This window comes from Eublepharis macularius, chromosome 17 (genome assembly GCF_028583425.1).
Source record: "Eublepharis macularius isolate TG4126 chromosome 17, MPM_Emac_v1.0, whole genome shotgun sequence".
NCBI lineage: Eukaryota > Metazoa > Chordata > Lepidosauria > Squamata > Eublepharidae > Eublepharis > Eublepharis macularius.
Window position 1 is genome coordinate 1076321 of NC_072806.1, and position 19868 is coordinate 1096188.

Sequence of the window (19868 nt, forward strand, 5' to 3'; positions counted from 1 at the left end):
CACACACACACAGGATCAGATGTGAGGAAGCAGACTTGGTACTTTCTAAGAATCCCTTTCCTCTATGCCTGGTTTGTCAGAAGGGAGGAAAAGTCCCCCCTGCACATTACCTGGGTTGCCGCCCCAGTCTCTGGTACGTGTTTGTGGCTTGCTTGTAATCCTTTGCCTGGCGTGCCAGAGTGATGTGAGTTTTCTTGACCCCCCCCCCCCAAATATCTGGGGAGGCCCCTGACCTATTTCAAGCACCCACATTTCGTGAGCTCAAGTTCACGTGCTGGCATCTCAAAGGTCAAGCCGGTGTTTTGTATGCAGAATGGCCTGCTTATAAAGATTTATTTAGGTGAAACTTATTCTGGGGGTGGAAAGTTCCATCAAGTCATAGCTGACATGGGTCTTCAAGGCCAGAGGCTACCAGAGGGGGTTTGCCATCGCCTGTCTACGCATAGCAGCCCTGGTCTTCTTTGGAGTTCTCTCATCCAGTTACTAACCAAGGCCAAGATTCGCTTTGCTTCCAAGATCTGAGGAGGCTGGGCTTGCCTGGGCTGTCCAGGTCAGAGTGACATCTGTTCTATCAAGATTTTAACAAATGGGCAATGAGATTCCTCTGTCAGATACAGATGTTTAAACTGTCTGCTATTTAACACAATATTTGGTATTTTCTTAACATTAATTTTAACAGTGTTCTTGGTTCCTTCTTCTATGTCACCTTGAGAACTTCCTGTAGTGAGGAGGAAACTTGTATTTTTTGCAAACAAATAAAAACTTGCATTTCAAGAAGTTGACAGCAGGATGGCGGCAGCCTCTGTGCTCCTCGGAGCATTCACAAAACCGGTCATCGGAGCCGAAGAAAGAGACCTGGGCCGATTCCAGACGGCCCTCCCCATGCCGAAACGTCGCACGTCGTTGTGCGGAAAACACGAAATATCGCGTTTTCTCGCGCGAGTTTTACGCGACGTCACGTGTCGTCGCGCAAAACTCGCGCAAGAAACCGCGATATTTCGCGTTTTCCGTGCGACGACGTGCAACGTTTCGGCATGGGGAGGGCCGCCTGGAATCGGCCCTGCTGTGGGCTTCATCTGAATAAATCGGCCTTCGTGCAGTGAAGCAAACAAGTCTGGTTCGGTTCTAACAACTGCCCTACTTTCCCTTGAAGACTAAGCCTAGTAGCTGTTATCACCCTGAGTAATAGTCCAGGAACACATGAGTAGCTAAATTATAGCATTTCTCAAGAAAGGTGACCAACCCTTTCCGTGTCTAAGTGCTTGATGTCATTCCCTGATGATTTGACACCCCAGCAGTACGCCCAGTCCTTAGACCTGCAGAAGGCAGCCGGCTGAACTCAGGGGGAGCGTTCGCCCCTCCTGCCTCCCATCCCCAACTATTTAAAACTCCGGCTGCGCTGGGAGAGAACAAGGAGGAGCCGAGCTCCCATGTCCTGCAAGCCAGTTGTGCCGGTTTGGCCTTCAGACAGGACGGCCCAGGTGCACCAGACAGGCTTCCGTTCACTTTGGCCACCTTCTCCACGCAGAGACGATGATGGCCCAGCAAAGAGTCATCCGGGTCTCCACGGAGCAGCCGACCTGTGTGGTCTGTGTGGTGGGAACCGAAATCTCTCTGGCCCTCAGTGGGTAAGTGATGGCGCCTGGAAGGAGAGAGCGCTTCCTTTGTGTGACAGGGGAGCTCTGGGTGAGCCATGGTGGGCACATCCGTTCAGCCGGGAGCTCTCCGGGTCAGCCTTAGCCAAAGTCACTCTCCGTCGGCCTCTGTTTCCCTGCCATGTCTCACTGATTTACTTTACAGGACGAGACAACACATGGAGGGCACTTAGGGAAAAGCGCTATATAAATGCTATTAAATATTGCCATTATTATTGTTAATATTCCTGGAAAGCCTCAGAAGTTGATCATGAAGGTAAGATGGCAACACCCCACTCCCTTGTTTGCCCCTAAATAAGCCACTGCTTCTAAACAGAGAAGTTCTTTGTTTGTTTGTTTGTTTTAACCCCCCATAGTTAACAGCCTTGGGTAGGCCTGTCTGATCCTTCTCAGAAGTCATTGGTGCCAGTAGCCACCCTTTTCTTGTGGCAGAGTTCAGTGCCTTGTATGAAGTGCTTGCCTTTGTCTGTCTGAGCCAGCGGTGAATGGCCGATGATTTCATCTTTTTGAGCTCAGATAACTAAGCAAGGTTAATTTCCTTTGGGGACGAGGTTGTGAATTTCTTCGTTGCTGATGCAGCTGCCCTCATAGCCCAGCACAACAGGGCTTTCACCCCCCGTCTCCTCGGCCACTTGGGGGTTTTCACAGTTTGGGGGGGGGTTGCCCTTCCCTCATACTTCCATGATGAAAAGAGCTAGAGATTTGTTTTTTAAAAAAATGAAAGCCGGGAATTCAGAGAACATGTCATACATATTGTTATTATGGTATATTAATATAACAATATGTAATTGCCATTTTTTTAAAAAAAGCCAGCTGGTGTGGGGAGAAATTACTGGTGCGTTCTGCAGGGACAGGATCAGGTAGGAAAATCCAAACTTTCACACGTATGCCAGCCATCCGGGCTTTATTGTGATCTTTTCCAAAACTTTGGAGTAAAGCATATTTGAGAAAGATTGGAGAAAAGTAAGGGAAACTCAGGGTCAAACTAGACATGCAAGTTTTTAAGGGCCTCAGAGCCGCCGCAGGGGAAGGAAGAACTCCCCCCCCCGCCCCGCCCACAACCTGTTTCCTATGTCAAAATAGCCCGGGGTGGGGTATTTCCCTGTTTTTAATTATCCATGTGCACAGATTCATGTGGAGCACCAAAAACAGAGGAACCCACCCAAGCATATTTTTGGTATCTTCCTTACATGCATTTTAAAAATTAAAACTGGGAAATGTAAGATAAGAAGTGGACTTTACAATGAGGTGGAACTACTGCCAAGCTCAGCTGGTTCTCCGCAGTCTCTTCCTATTGAAAGCTTCTGCAAGCAAGCCAGGAAATGGTTACGGTCTTGCAGGATCGGAGCCCTGAATCCAAAATTCTGTAGCCTGACTCTGATAAAAAACACGGCATTTGATTCTGAGCATCAGGGTGCGAGTGCATGCAGATTTTCAAGAGGATCAGCTCTAACTTTACCTTGAACCCCTGATATATTGGGAAGGGAAGGGAGTCAAGCTTACAACATGCACAGACTTGAGAGGTGACTTGAGACACAGAAGCAAAATGTACACACCCCTGGGAATCAGGTGCTATTTCTGTCTGCCATGACAGCAGGCTGCAGTTTTTCACATGAGTAACTACTTGCAAATCAGACAGCGTAAACAAAGAAGGATGTCCTATAGTGGCGAGCGACAGCCTGAATACAGTTTTAAATTGTTAGTTGAATTTCACATGCGTTACTTGAAGTGTTTCACAGCTCTTTTTCCCCTGGAGGCATGTATGAAAGACAGAGTTGTAATTTGAAATGGGCTTGAACCAAGATTTTAAAATGGACTGATGGTCATCAGTCATTATTATAGATCTAGAAGAGTTAGCCGTGTTAGTCTGTAATAGCAAAATAGAAAAGAGTCCAGTAGCACCTTTAAGACTAACCAACGTTACTGTAGCATAAGCTTTTGAGACTCACAGCTCTCTTCATGCATCTGACAAAGAGAATTGTGATTCTCGAAAGCTTATGCTACTATAAAGTTGGTTAGTCTTAAAGGTGCTACTGGACTCTTTTCTGTTTAGTCATTATTAAGACTTTTGTCTTGAACCCCTTTGGAAGCATTCCCTGGACAAGCTGAACACTGCGAAGATGGTGAGATTCTGGAGCATTGCCCTTGAAATGTTTCATATTAAGAGGGAGATTTTATATCAATAAATGTTTCATACTAAGACAGCCATTGTCCTGCCATGTGTGAAGCCGAGGTACCCTCTTGCCCTTCCTGCTGGATAGTGAAGTATGGGATATTGAAATTACTGGGAGCAGGGCTCAGACTGCAGCTAGCCTCAATCCATTATCCATTTCCAAGGCCTGGAATATATGGTGCAAAGCCATATAAAAGTCCCCTTGAGTAGCTGCATGATGTAACAACAGAGAGCCTGCACACATCTAGACTTTAAAGGGGAGGGGGCTTCCAGATCAGGAGGTGCTGTTTTCAGGCAGCCCTGAGCACAGAAAATCCCTCTCATTCAAGGAATTAAGCATTGGCTAGAAGTAAAGGCTGCTAGACCTTCTCCCCTAGCAGGCAAAGATGTCCTGCACTCTGTAGTACCTTGAAGCAGGTCGTGATGGTTCTAACTGGTACCGTACACCAGCACCTTTTTTTTTTTTGTGGCTCTTCTAACTCCTTAAGGGGAAATTAGTGGAAATTGGTGCGGCCTTATATATGAGTACTGGCACCTTTAAAAAAAACTGCCTTGAAGGCTAACATATTCATTTTGAAATGAGTTTTTGTGGATTAAAAACCCAGGTGCACGAAAAAGACTGTGCAGGTACTGTCGATTATGAATGTGCGCTATGTATGAATGAACACTGATGATAATATTTCTTAAGTGCCTTAAAAGTTATTAGGTGCCGGCGGCACAAACCATACTGTGCAAAACAGACCTGGACCTGTAACGAACACCCTGAGTGTGAGTTTCATTCAGACAAGTGTGTTAAGGTGGTCAGAGTGTTGTTGACCTGAGAGACCTAATGTGCCATAACACTTGCAATGTGACTTTTGCCCACTCAGAGCCAAGCTACAAGTGACTCCGTCCTGACACAGGTTGGACACACTTGTAGCTTGGCTCTCACTCTCTGTCAGCCCAACGGATCTCCCAAAGTTTAGAGTTTGAGCGGGGGGCTATCCTGGGCCCTCAAAATGGGTACATCTGGACAAAGATGGTTATTTCTCATGCATGGACAACTGTTCTGGAATCAGTGCTCCTCTGGCCAGGGACACCAACTCCAGGTTGGGAAACTGCTAGGGATTTGGGGAGCAGAGGCTGGAGATGGTGGAGTTTGGGGATGGAGGGGAGCTCAGCAGGGATTTGATACCATGCTGCCCCCCCGAAACTACCCTTTCCTCCAGGGGAGATGATCTCTGGAGTCTGTGAGCAGCTGTAATTCCAGGAGACTTCAGTCCCCATCTGGAGGTTGGTAACCCTTCTTACAAGTGAGTGAGATTCCCCCCCCCCCGCACTGCTCCTCCAGACCAAGCCAGCTCCAGCTACATGGTTATTGGGTGTATGACTACACATCATAAATCCAGCAGAACCAACTGCAAGAGAAGAAGCTATTACAGGAGTTTATGGCGAGATTTATTGCCTCTTTCTTTCCCCTGTTAAATTCTGCATGCTGACAGATTAATCTCTCTCTTTACGAGTCTCTGCAAGGCATTGATGGAGCTAGGCAGTGGGAGCACAAAGACAGAGAAAGCCAAGAGAAAAGATTATTTTCTCTACAGTATAAAACTTTTACATATCTTTTTACAGGGCAGAATCACTAATTGCCTGGATATACTTACTTTCTTGTTCTCTCTTTATCCTTCTTTCTTCTCTCTCTCTTCTTGTCTGTCTCTCTCTTTCTGTTTTTCTTCTCTCTCCTTCTTTCCTTATTCTCCCCTTTTCTCCTGAAAGAGTTAATGAAAGGTCAGCATACAACCATGCAAAATACACTCAGAGAAGTTTTGTTCTCTAAAGGTTAATTGATATTTGTCATATGCAGATTGGAAAAGTACCATTCTCTATGAAATTGTTATATTTTGCACTTGCATAGCAGTTTAAATGGTCTGGCGTGTGAAATAAGAGCAGAGCGTGACAGGCAAGTTCCTGCTCATTAGCAGACTAGCACAGTAAGATTAAGGCCCCCAAACAAAAGAAACTGCATAAATATTTGCAATGTTTTAAGATGCAGCTAGGCACGCGGTGTCATATTTTAAAATCTCAAGATTTTAAAATGAAGCTAAGCGTTCTCTAGAGAGAGCAAAACGAATTTCAAAGGATGAAAAAAGTCTTATGATGGTCTCTCTCTTTAATGCTCTCTAATTCACACATGCATAGTCAAAATTCAGTGACCAAGCGTCAAGTATTGGCTGGCATGTGTGAACACAGAGCAACCACCACAGATTAAACAAACCCAGGAGTCAGTTCACATATTGAGCTACGTTGTATAATTGAGAAGTGACAGTGAGAAGAGCACGGGTTCAAGGCTGCATGGAAGATACGTTCTGACATGGAAATACTTTTAGCTCTGGAAAAGATTAGAGAGGATTTTACAGAATCTTTACAAGTAATCAGTAATGTAAGGTCATTTGCTGGTGAACAAAATGCATTCTGTACCAGCATTTATTTTGCATGCTGCAGGACTGAGCCTTGTTATCAAAAGCCAGTCTTAGGATTTGGCTCAAATCCTGCCCTTCCTCTGGATGATCACAAGGCCCGTTTCCACAGCTTTCACTTGTGGAAGGACGTATCCGCAGCCTCCTGCCCATCGGGGCCTGAGTGATTATATAAATCGGCAGTAAACATTGTGCAAGGCTGGCTTATTAACTGAAACTTCTGCTGCCACATCCAAAGGCTCTTGCCACTAATTTCATTGCGACACCTTTTAAAACGGAATGCTTCCCCCAATCATTTGTTTTTGCTCTAGATGCGTCCCAAAGGGTGCCACGTATTTTGATGTCCACGGAACCTCTGGTCTCAGAGTCAAGGTAATCTACAATCCAGAGCTTGTCACAAAGCCCACTGGGACACCGAGATGGCCGCTGAACTCTGACGTGGAGGTCGTAGTGGGCATAAATGGCCCCAGCAGGGCTGTCAATGATAACAAGGTGAGCACAGGTATTGTGAGAAACCTCATAAGCAGGGCTTTTTTTCAGCGGGAACATGGTGGAACGGAGTTCAGGCACCTCTTAAAAATGGTCACCTGGCTGGTGGCCCCGCCCCCTGATCTCCAGACACAGGGGAGTTCAGATTGCCCTCCGTGGGCAATCTAAACTCCCCTCTGTCTGGAGATCAGGGGGCAGGGCCACCGACCATGTGACCATTTTTGCCAAGGGTGATTTAAACTTTAAAAAACTCCCCCCCCCCCGTTCCAGCTGACCCAAATTGATGTCATTGTGCGGTCTTGAGTTCCACCACCTCTTTTCCCAGAAAAAAAGCCCTGCTCATGAGTCGCATAACTACTCCTGGAAGCAAGCAGTTGATTTAGGAGTCAAAAGTACACCCTGCACCACAGCTTCTTGTGTGGCTAGGCCATCCTAATCATCCCAACTGCGCTTATATACTGCTCTTCTAGACAGAACAGTACCCCACTCATAGCAGTGAACAGTGTCATTATTATCCCTACAATGCAGCTGAGGAGTTCAGCTGAGAGGAGGGGCTTCTCCAAGGCCACCTGCTGAGCTCAAGGCAGGAGTGGGAGTCAAACCAGCAGAGTGCTGATTCGCAGTCCAACCACTCACACTATACTATAATAACTACAGTTATATATTGTTCTTCTAGACAGATCAATGCCATGCTCAGAGCAGTGAACAAGGTCAGTATTATTATTATCCCCAACAATACCGGGCTGAGAGGAGTGGCTTCCTCAAGGCCACCTGCTGAGCTCATGGCAGTAGTGGGATTTGAGCCAGCAGAGTGCTGATTCACAGCCTGACCACTTAACCACTATGCTACTGAGTCCAAACCACAGGTCCCCATAGCATCGTACTATGTTCATGTACCTCCTCGGTTTTCCCAGCTTTTCTACAATCCTTCTCAAACTGTTTAGCTGATGATGGGAAATGCAGTTACACTGGAGAACCAGACACCCTTGTAGACGCCCTTCTCTGGTTACCAATGGGGCTATTGGAGGGCTTTTTGAAGGAGGATCCAACATTGCATCTTATTCTGCAAACTGGGGTACCGGCAAGGCCCTTTTCTTCAGCCGCCGGTTCCTGTTGTTTGCCATTTCCAGGACCCTCGTCACTGTCTGGGTGCTGCTGAATGTGAGCAGGTGTTTTATCTTCCTGCAGGTTAGAGTGTCCTATTGTGGTCCGTCAGGAGAGACTCTTGCCAGTGCTTGGCTGTATCTCACTTGCATGGGTAAGTAATGCCACACCTCTGAGACTCACACCGGTGTTCTTCTGACTCAGCTCTGTGGTTCTTGAGGAACGTACTCCTGACTCAGGTATTGCATATACTGAGGAACTGGCATCACAAACCTCTCCGTGTCTCTGGGAATCAGTGGTCTCCTTGACTTTTCAATTGAATGCTGCTATCCATCTTCCCGTCTCTTTTCTAAGAAGGGAACGGTGGTTAGGAAAGGTCTCTTTTTCACAATATTCCTGGCCTGTGTATATATATAAACTCTGGTTTTATGATGTTGCGACCCGCCCTGAGTCTGCTTGCAGGGAGGGTGGGATATAAAGCCAACGAACGAACGAACGAACGAACGAACGAACGAACGAACGAACGAACTACTAACTAACTAACTAACTAACTAACTAACTAACTCTGGATCCCCAGGTCTGCAAACATTTCAAACATTAAAAGAGTGTTTACAATACAAATATATATAAAATACCTAATACCCAAGAGCCCCGTGGTGCAGAGTGGTAAGCTGCAGTACTGCAGCCCAAGCTCTGCTCATGACCTGAGTTCGATTCTGGTAGAAGCTGCGTTCAGGTAGCCAGCTTGAGGTTGACTCAGCCTTCCACCCTTCCGAGGTTGGTAAAATGAGTACCCAGGTTCCTGGGGGTAAAGTGTAGATGACTGGGGAAGGCAATGGCAAACCACCCAGTAATAAAAGTCTGCCAAGAAAACATCGTGATGTGATGTCCCCCCATGGGTCAGTAATGACTCGGTGCTTGCACAGGGGACTACCTTTACCTTACCTACCTAAAACAATTAAATAAAAGATGTAAATGTATACACTGGGAAGAGGGCTAATAAGAGGGAGACAGACAAATCTACCTGAGGAGGAAGCTCTAAAGTTTCAGTGCCGTGACTGAGAAGGCCCTTTTTCAGACTGCCTCCTATCTAGCCTCCGACGATGGGGGAACCTGAAGCAGGGCCTCTGGAAATGACAGGCATGGTTGACTAGAGTCATATGGGCATAAGTGGTCCCATATATTAGACCAGGCTCCACGGAATGGATGCCCCGAGAAGGAGCGGCCATTTCTTGCAAAGAACCCCCATCAGAGAAATCTCTTGCAGTTCTACAGGGCATTCACTCTAGTCCGTTGTTTTAAAAAGGTCCAGTGAGTCTACTTCTGTTTCTCCTTTTGAGATGCTGTGGAGAGCAGCCGGTTCTTCAGTCCAGAGCTTGAAAGGGCTAGCCTGCTTTTATGCACAATGTCAAAGATACAGCTGGCGAAGATACTGATATTTTAATGTTGGCTCCATCTTAGCTATTTCTCTGGATGCTGATACCAGCCGAAGTGGAGTGGTGCAGACCAGTACAACCAACAAGGTAATGGATGGATTTTTATTCCCTGGGGGTTGAGGCTGAGAGTGAGTCAGATTCCCGGTGCAACAAGAGGCCCCCCCTCCCTGAGTTCTGTGCCCAGGTCCAGTAAACCAGAAAAGTGATTGAAGTTCACAAGTGAAGAACTCTGCCAAAAGCAGGTTAAAAGAAGGCGATACCGCCTGTTGTGCAGTCTCCTGTAAGATGAAGCTGGCAAAATCTTCTCCAGTAGATGGGACCAAAATGTTTCATATGTGAATCCAGTCTCATAAATGTTCCTGCACATATTCATGTGATGAGAGGGTAGAGCAAAGTTGTTGCCCAAGAGGATGCGAAGAGTCCACAAGTTCGCCCTTGTTCTAAGGATCAGCTCAAGTCATGCATGAGCAAATTCAAATCACGCTGACTTCTAAATGGGGCGGGTGGGGGTTAATCCCAGGGGTGTGACTTCACCCTGGAAAGAGATCTGCACAAAAATGCATACAGAATGAGCAACAACAAGCTCAGACGCACGTAAGGAGCCGCAGAGCGTCCAGCCCTCTCCAAACCCATCTCACCGGCTCTTTTCTTCCTCTTTCGCCACTTCCTCAACAGACAAAGTGGACCTGGGGCCCCGATGGAGAAGGAGCTGTGTTGTTGGTGAATTGTGATAGAGATGGCCCAAGCTCTGGGAACACGGACAATGCTTACCCCTATGTGCGATCCCACACAGGTATTCACTAGGGCCAAAGGCTGCACTAAGCAGTCGCGGGAAGTTGTGGGCAGGAAAAACTCTTGTCCAGTTGTCTCATGCTTCTTCCAGCCATTCCTGAGCAGCCGCCCTACTGAGGCGACCCACTGCAGTCAGTAAGATTATCCAGGTCTCTTGTTTGCTACACTGTGTAGCCCTCTCCCTTTCTGGACTCGGTCGGTCTGGTCACTCTGGTTCACAACACAGAGATCTTGAAACTATTGTAACATACTCTGTGTTCTACGTGGGGCTGCCCTTGAAAACAATTTGGAAACTTTGGTTGGTTCAAAATGCAGCAGCCCGTTTATTTGGTAAGCTGTTGTGCTCATCTGACTCTGAATCACCAATCTTTGCTTTGGCTGCCTGTAGGTTTCCACTCCAGGTTCAATCCTGGGCGTGGAGCTTCCCCGCAAAGCCCTTCATGACCTGGAAACCACCTTCTCGAAGGGAGGCCTCTTGGGCCTTTCTGGAAGTGAAAGGAACCCCTGACTTGGGAGTGCTCAGGACAGGAGGGCCTGCAAGACTGAGCTGGTTAGGAGGGTCTACGGGGGCCCTTCTTGGTCTAGAACTGAATGGAGATGGTTTTTATTCTTTGCTGTCTTTTGTGTCTTTGGTTAATAGATGGGCTCTTGTTTATTGCTTTGCATCTTGCCGTTACCTGCCTTGACTCCCAGGAGTTGGGAGGAAGGTGGGCTTATAAATAAATAACGGATAGCTATTCTAGGAGAGGGCTTTAAGGTGCTCTGAAGAGTGGGTGCGAGGCAGTCAGGACTCCAGGATACCATGCGAAATGGCAGAGACTGGTGGGCTGATTGTAGCTCTGGTTGAGATGTCTTCTCTAACAATGAAGGGGCCTTGCATCTAGTTCCGTGGGAGCTGACAGTCCCTTAATTTATTTGGCATGGTCATGGTTATTTAATGGTGAAAGCAAGGCACTTTGCACATGCTCACAGTCACCCACTCATTTGGTGTGAAAACCACAGATTCCGTGGCTGAATCTTGGAATTAAAAATTAAGCAAGCAAACGAGAGTACCGGCCAGCTCTGCCCATCTACTAGTTTGCACAGTTCATTTGTTCTCCCCTGACAGGCTAACCAGAATGGTGAAAATCCCCTAAGCATGGAAACACCACAGTGGCCATCCTGTGCCTCCAAACCTGGTGGCTTCCAAAGAAGCTTCATATACTCCCCTCTGCTGCAGAGATTTTCTGGTTACTTCCCAACACAGTTTCCAAGAGGCATCTCTCGCTTGCAGAATACCTTTTCTGGGCCAAATAGACAAGACAGACAGGTGGAAACTCAGAGCGCCCAAACTTGGGGCTGATAAGGGCTTCCTTTGATGAGCAACTCTTCTGCCACCCAACCTCTACCTCTTTCCCCCAAGACTTGCAAGACATGTCGCTTGTGATCCTGACCACCGAAGGCCCAGCTGGCATCTCCGACAACCATACGCTGCTTCTCCAGGTCTCCATGTTTGATGCCGCCAAACTGAGAGTTTTCCATGCTGGTGGTGAGATCTCATTGCTCTGCTCTCACATCTGCTCTCTGGTCTGGTGGAAGGGGCAGATGCGGGTGCCTCTGGTGGCTTTAATCTCCTGCAGATCCTAAATGAAGCATCAGCCATTGATGCTGTTGCCTACACTTTTGCATTGAAAGCACTCTAGAGCCTCACCTGACCCTTTCAGCCAGTTTAAAGCCACTCCCTGATTTCTCAAGGAACATTCCAAATTTATCAAGCTGTTTGGGAGGAAGAGAGAGTCTGACACTGCACGTTTGCACGACTTTCTTCCTCTCGGCCTTCCCAGTCTTCTGGAAATGCGTTTGATGCTTTGCTGTGTGCTCCATTTTGCTGTAGGTAATGCTTCACTCTCGAGTTACGAGCATGTTTTGGGGTCAGATAAGCTGTCCTACACCGTGGAGTGCTCTGGTGGGAAAGAGCAGAATTCCTTCTTCGTGGAGGGCCTGGCCTTCCCAGACGCTGGTTTTGACGGCCTGGTTTCCTTGAATGCCACACTTTTGGAGGCCTGTGGTCAGGTACACAGATTTGTGTGTGGTCTGTGGTGGAGCAGTGGTAGACGTTCAGCCACAACTCATGTAGCCTAATATAGGGGTGAGTGGCCGTAGCTTAGTAGCACCGGCTATGGCTCAATGGCAGAGCGTTCAGAAGGGTGGGTGGGTATTTAGTCTCCAGCAACCTGACTGGGAAATTTGTCAGGCTGAAATTCTGGGGAAATCCTGGTGAACAGTATTGGGCCAGAGGAGCCCATGGTCTGGTTCCACAGAAGACAACTTCCCTTGTTCAGCTCTCTAGTCCACAGGATTCTTCACCGTTGCGTTTAAAACTGATCTTTCCCTATCTGCTTTCCACAGAACTCTCCGGCCATCCCCGTTTTTTCAGACACTGTGGTTTTCCGGGTGGCTCCTTGGATAATGACCCCCAATATACTGAAGCCTTTAGAAGTCTTTGTCTGCAGGTAAGGGGGAAATGGTGCTCAGTTTTGGGGGTTCTGGAATTGCTTAAGATACTAAAGTCAGTGTTCAAAATGAACTCCTTCAGTTATTCTGCTGGAATGGATATTGTGTCCAAAAACGGAAATCCTCCTTTGAAATTTTGGGAACAGATGTGATAATGCAGGGAACAAGTCATGGGAAATGGGTGGAACCATGCTTACAAATTAATCTGAAATGGTCTTAAATTTACAATCTAGGCCCAATTGCTTTCCAAAGGAAAGGAACAGCCTTCACTCTTCTTTTTCTTCCTAGCATTGAGGAAAGAGCGAACAACAAGAACTTTTTGGAGGCTGTGAGAGCTCTGGCCAAGGAAGCCAATTGCAAGCTGACAGTTTGTCCAGAGGTAGAAAATCGAGGTGACCGCTGGATCCAGGTATCCTCCTTAAGATTGCAAAGGAACAGAGAGGTGTAGCAAAAATCCCAAGGGAGCAGCAGAAATCCACCAAGCGTGCACAAAATGCAGGCGATCCAAGCAGACCAGTCAAGCCTTCTCATGCCGCAAGACTGCAGCGTGACTTCGTTTGTTAAAATGACAATTGTTAACGATCAGGCAAATATTTCTTCAATGGGAACTGAGGCTAAGAGGTTTTTTTTACTGGGCCATCCCCCCCATAGAGCCAGAATTCTGTCCACATGGCAGAGAAGAAGCCATCTGGACAGTCTGATTTGAGGTCAGGAAGAATGCCACGTGCTCACGTTCAGAGTCTGCATGGCCCCCAAACACACTGCTTGTATAGTTCGTAAATACCCACAATTACAAATTACACCGTTGTTCTCAATGCAAGGAAACAGATCAGGAAGAAGGCCACCCAGGTTAATCACCTGCCAACCTGGGAAGAGGGATGAATCAGCTCCTCTTTTTGCAACCGTAGATATACATGTCTGTATACACACTTGTATGCTATGTACACACACACACACACACACACATATGCAAACACACAAAACTATATAGATTCCTACTGGGACCACTGACCCTAATTTTTCTACCAACAGGATGAGATGGAGTTTGGTTACGTGGAAGCTCCCCATAAAATGTTCCCTGTCGTCTTTGACTCCCCCAGGAACAGAGAACTCCAGGACTTTCCCTTTAAGAGGATTCTGGTAAGGCGAGGTCTCCTCTGCATGTTCTTTCCATTCCTGGGGGAGTGGTCCATCCTTCCCACAGTCATGCCTCAAAAAGGAACACTGATTTTACATTATTTACTCCATCCTTTCTTCAAAGAGCTCAGGGTGGCTATGGGCCCTTTAGTCCTCACAACAGTCCTGTGGAGTAGATTCAGGTGAGAGAATGATCCATTGGCCCCAAATCCCCCGCTAAGCTTTAAGACTGAGGCACTGAGGAGTGCACATCTGGGCTGTTTTGGCTCAGGAGAAAAGTGCAGGTGGGAAGGCAAAGGCCATTCTTCCCCTGGTCCCCCAGGCACGGTCCCAGTCCAAATCAGGTCCTGCAGCACAACTGGGGAAATCAGTTTCCCACATCTGCCATCTAGCTAAGAGGAAAGCAAGTTGGGCGGGGAGAACCTTGACCCGACTCTTGGACGTATGTCTCGTCGCGGTCTGGCCTGAGTGGAAATTTGAATTTGGATCTCGCCACTGTCTCTAAACACCACATCAAGCTGGCTGGCATTTTACAACAAGAAAGTAGAGAGCTTACAGAAGTCTTTGCTGCTGGGAGGGACTATGAACCTCAGTTCATTCCAGTCCAAGTGCAGCTATCCATGCCACATGGAGTGTCCTAAACATCCACGCCACATGGAGTGTCCCTTCGCGCCGCGGTGCAGAGGGCAATCTAAACTCCCCTCTGCCTGGAGATCAGGGGGCGGGGCCACCAGCCATGTGACCATTTTCAAGAGGTGCCAGAACTCCATTCCACTGCGTTCTGGCTGAAAAAAAGCCCTGCTCCAGACCAATAAAAAGTTAAAGGTCAAGCTTTCTGTGAAACACCTTTCTTTTGAAATTCTTGCGTACGCTCTACTTTTAATGTCTTTTTCTGTTCGGAGGGACCTGATTTTGGGTACGTGACTCGAGAACCCGAGAATGGACGTGTCTCCAGCCTGGACTCCTTTGGAAATCTGGAAGTTAGCCCTCCTGTGACAGTCAAAGGGAAGGAATATCCTCTGGGAAGAATCCTCATTGGGAGTAGTTTCCCCAGGTGAGGGGTGTTTCCCCGTCAGCTTCTAAAGAGTAAGGAGGAACGGATATACTGCGTGCATTTTGCACCTTAAATAGCCAGAGAGTGCCTGCGTGTGGATGCTCTTGGGTTTCTGGTTTCTCAGTGGTTCAGGCATTGTACGTTCTTTGGGTATAACTTTTCTTAGGACTGCACTCTTACTGTGCAATCCTGTGCAGAGGTACTCAAATCTAAGCCCAAATCTAACCAATGGGCTTAGACTGGAGTAACTCTGCATCGGATTGCACTGTTGCCCCCCCCCCCTTTTTTTTGAGAGGCATGCTGTTAAGGCATAAACGAGAGCTCTTCTGTTTCTGTATGCTTTGTCAGTTCAGTTCAGTTAACCTTTACTGGCAATTATACAGGCATCTATACAAAAGAGTAATGATATGAGCAACAAAGTACAAGACCAGCCAGAGATAAGGCTAAAGCAAACTCAGTTTTAAGAACCGCTGTTCCAACTTCCCAGCTTATGTAAGGGCAGACATGACAAGTATGATAAAATGGCCGCTTTCCGCAGAATGCCGGTCGGTCAATATGATTCCAGTAGTCCTGCCTTGTGTAGCAGAAGACTGCGCCATCCACAATGACCCTCCTGATACCATTGCCATTTTGTGTAACTATGTTCCAGCTATGAATTATTGCGTGCACTCAAAACTCCGAGTTTCCAATCACAAGTACTGAAGCTGGAAAACCCTGTTCACGCAGCAAGATGGCCGTGCAGAGCACGATCTCCCCCTTATGTGTAGTTGGGCTGCCAAAATCGTAATGATTGAACAGAGCCTATAATGACAACAACATGTGTATGCGTGTGCATTTCTGCAGGCTAATCCCTGTTTCTGTTCCTAGATGCACGTACACGTTTGGCCATTCTCACATTACAAAATGCATGCATCTTAGTCTGGGAGCAGGCCTATGCACCTATGAAATGGCATTATAGTGAAAAACTATCCTCAGGTTTCAAGATCCTATGTTCTAATCCTGTCTCTCTTTCTGTCCCTCTTTGTCTCCTAGATCTGGTAGCAGGAAAATGGCCAAAATTGTCAGGGACTTCCTCTATGCCCAGAAAGTCCAGTCCCCGGTGGAACTCTATTCTGATTGGCTCTTGGTGGGGCATGTTGATGAATTCGTGACCTTTATTCCCGCCTGTGACAGGAAGGTACCGATCTGCAGGGACATGATTGAATGATGCTTCAAGTTTCCATTAATTCCGGACCGGGGTGGCTTTTATCAACCTATCCTGCCATTTCTTTAGCTCTCCAGCTGGGGGTCACCAGTCCTGGGGGTCACCAGCCCTGTTTTTAGACCTGGTGTGAAATTTTGGCTAAGGGACATAGGAAGAGCTGTGCAGGGTCAGACCAAGGGTCCCTCTTGTCCAGCAACCTGTTGCCAGCGGTCGCCTACCAGATGCTTCTAACAAGCCCATGATCAGGGTGAAAAGGCAACAGCCCTCCCTGTATTTGGTACTGAAAGAACCACTGCCTCTGGATCTGGAGATTCCCTTTAACTAATACCCAGGGTTTTTTTCCCGCTGGAACGTGGTGGAACGGAGTTCCAGAACCTCTTGAAAATGGTCACATGGCTGGTGGCCCCGCCCCCTGATCTCCAGACAGAGGGGAGTTGAGATTGCCCTCCGCGCCGCTCAGCTAAACTCCCCTCTTTCTGGAGATCAGGGGGCGGGCCAACAGCCCATGTGACCATTTTCTCCGAGGGCAACCCACTGAGTTCCACCACCTCTTTTCCCAGGAAAAAAGCCCTGCTAATATCCATTGATAAGCTTTATTCTCTGAGAAATTGTTTAATTCATGGAGGAGGGCTTTTAAAGCCTCTCACTTCCATAATAAAAAACTGCCTGGGCTGTAGACATTCTGTGCCCTTTCGCTTGAATGTTTCTGAATGTTCCGTGACATCATGGCAACTTAGCCATTGCCTTATGGAGACCTGTAAGACAGCAGACTATAACAGGCAGGCAATAATCTGAGAATACAAAGATTAACTGGATCCTGCCCAGGTTACCTACTCTGGCTTTCTCCATGCAGGGCTTTCGATTGCTTTTAGCCAGCCCCCTGGCCTGTTATAAACTGTTCAAAGAGAAACAAAAAGAAGGCTATGGAGAGGCTGCCCTCTTTGAAGGTGAGCGAAGGGTTGGCTTCCTTCCCAGACAGGAGGAGCCCCCCACCCTGCTCAAGGGAGCTCATTTGTTCAATTTATTTCCCATGCAGGTCTAGAGGGAGTCGAGAGAAAGACTCTTGATGAGATCCTAGCCGATGAAACAGTATACGATGACAACAAATACGCACAGGTAACGTTTTGTTGAAGTGATGCCGTTTTCTGGATCTAGGCATCTAGAACTTCAATAGTAGCCTCCGAAGACTTTGCTGTTTCATAACCAGCTATTGGGGTTCCCCAATCCTTAAGCATTAACTGAGGCACTCGTATAACTGGACAAGACACACACACCTTGACAAATACCTGCCTCTCCCAGTAACATGCAGCCCTAAAAAAAGATGATGCAAGGCCCACACAGGAACTGAATATAGAAGCAGTGTGGCGTAGGGAAAGGAGAGGTAGTCCTGAGGGCATTATTTGCCCCATTAGGGGGATGTACGGGCACTGAATGCTTACACGTGCCAGCCTCCTGACTGAGAAACCTGCCTCCCGGTGCTGAGGTCCCAACCAGAACCAGGCCTGTGCCGTGCTTCTAAATTGAGTAGCTATGAGAAGTTCACAGCTGGCATCCCGCTGCAAGTCCCCAGGATGGTCACATGGCATACGGAACGTGCAGGTCAGTCCAAAGAGGGGGAAACTGAGCGTGCCCCTGTTTATTAAACAGAAATAAGACACGGTTCACACATGGAGGGGACTGAGATGGCAGAGACTTGAGACGGTGGAATGGACTGCACCACTTCAGGCTCCAGGTGGTGCGTAACAACATTTGATTTATATAGAGCCCTTCAGGTCAACTTAATGCCCAGTCAGAGCAGTTTACAGAGTGTGTTATTATTATCATCTCAACAATCACCCTGTGAGGTGGGTGGGGCTCTGAGAGAGCTGTGACTGACCCAAGGTCACCCAGCTGGCTTTAAGCAGAGGAGTGGGGAATCAAACCCGGATCTTCAGATTAAAGTCCTGCCACTCTTAACCACTACATCCAACTGGCATGACATTTGAGAATACAACCTTATTTTAAAATCTCCCTGCAAGAAGAAAACTTGTGATGTAATGGAGTAGAGCCTTTGTCCCTGCTGTGCTAGCTTTCGGTTGGCAGGGATTTTTTGTGTGCAGGTGGATCCAGAGCCGGAATCCTCCTCCTGCATTCTGAAGTGCCGCCTCAGCATTCTGCCCTTTCATTCCCATCTCATTCTCCTTCATGAGAGAACTTGCCAGAAGTGTCAGAAATGTGGGGAAAAGCAACAAACACCTTTAGGGAATTGGTGCAAAGTCATGGCAATAAGCTGTGAGATCCAGGGTGGTGTTGTGATTACACAGCAGAGCGCTGAGAAGAATGAAGTAAGCAGCTTTGGATCCCCATTGGGGAGAAAGGCAGGGTGTAAATAAAGCAAAATTTAAAAAAATGAAAGAATGTCCTAAACTACACCGAGATGAAGTAGCCTTGAGCCAAGAGGAAAGGCAGGGTAAACATTGCAATAGACAAACATTACCTGGGATAAAAATTCTCTCGAGGCCAAATGTTCCAGAAGGGCTGAGGGTGGATGCTGATGCTGAGCAAAGACTCGTAGCCTTGTATCTTCTGAGGTAAACGTCTGGATGTTCTTTTGAGACGCGCTTATGGCCTAAGTGAGGCAATTTGCATTGGTCGCTTTCCCCTTCTTTTCATCCAGAGTTGCATTGACTGGAACCGAAGTATCCTCAAGCGGGAGCTGGGACTGAGCGAACGAGACATCATTGACATCCCACAGCTCTTCGCTTCAAAAGGGGGTGGAGCACACGCCTTCTTCCCAGACATGGTGAGGCAACCGTCCTCCATCTTTTTCAGTCAGTTAAGAAGGGACATAATAACCCCCAATTCAGGCTTTCTGTGAGGACTTGACTAGCTTTTTTAGAATGGTGGCTTCTCCCCTGTTCTGCCTGTGGCAGCTCCCAGCTGGTGGGGAATTGGCCAGTGTAGTCATGTGTTGTGCACACACAGCACTGAGGTAACACGCAGCCTTCCTGAGGGAGATAGTCTCCCTGCCCTGAATAAAATAATACCAGCTTTACTGAGACAGCTTTGTCAAAGCATCCCGGGAAGGGTCATTAGGAGAGAAGGTTTAACAATTCTTGCCACATGACAATTTTGGGGACAGAGCTATGCCAGTTATTCCTTCTTCATGTGTAACACACACATGTGCTGTGGGGAGAGAATAACAATTGAAGCAGTTTTTATGGGTCTGGTTAAACGTGGGTTCAGTTGGGAGTCATGTTGAATGTGTGACAGCACTCATCCTCAAAATAGTGTGTGTGGACAAATGGAAAGTTTTTGCCTGAAAGCGGCACTGACCGCTGCTCTTCTGCTCCTTATAGGTCAACATGCTTGTGCTGGGGAAGCACTTGGCCATTCCAAAACCATTCGGCCCCATCATCGGTGGGCAGTGCTGCCTGGAAGAAAAGGTCCGCTCTCTGCTGGAACCGCTGGACCTGACCTGCACCTTTATTGACGACTTTTTCTCCTACCATGTGTGGAGCGGAGAAGTTCACTGTGGCACCAACGTCCTTCGGGAACCCTTCTCCTTCCACTGGTGGAATATAGTCCCCTGACTGAGTGTGTTTATTGCCGGGGGGTGGGGGGAGTTCTGGAGCCCCAACATTTCACAGCGCTTTGCATGAAGAAGGGGAGAGGATGAACAGTGTAGAAGATTTTCTGAACAGAGCGGGAGAAATGGAGAAGGGAAAGAAAACCAGAACTCCTCAACTCTTGCATTAAACTCTTTTGAAATGAGTGGGGGGACAAAGTGTATAAAGTGTATAATCAAAGGATGCTTTGGGGAGATGTGAAGGCTTTGGAAGGATGGAGAATCTGGATATTTAAAGTTAACAAGGATATATGCTCTCCTGCTGGAA

General features: G+C 47.5%; 1 protein-coding gene across 1 annotated transcript; it reads left to right on the plus strand.

Moving 5' to 3' along the window:
• Positions 1-1536: 1536 nt before the first annotated feature.
• LOC129344696 (protein-arginine deiminase type-1-like) lies at positions 1537-19565 on the plus strand. The gene is made up of 16 exons (XM_055001531.1): positions 1537-1628; positions 6596-6776; positions 7962-8031; positions 9339-9400; positions 9989-10106; positions 11508-11633; positions 11979-12157; positions 12494-12597; positions 12887-13007; positions 13631-13738; positions 14638-14789; positions 15822-15966; positions 16847-16940; positions 17030-17109; positions 18650-18775; positions 19332-19565. The coding sequence occupies exons 1-16, from the start codon at positions 1537-1539 to the stop codon at positions 19563-19565; spliced, it is 1992 nt and encodes a 663-aa protein (XP_054857506.1).
• The last annotated feature ends 303 nt before the right edge of the window (positions 19566-19868 follow it).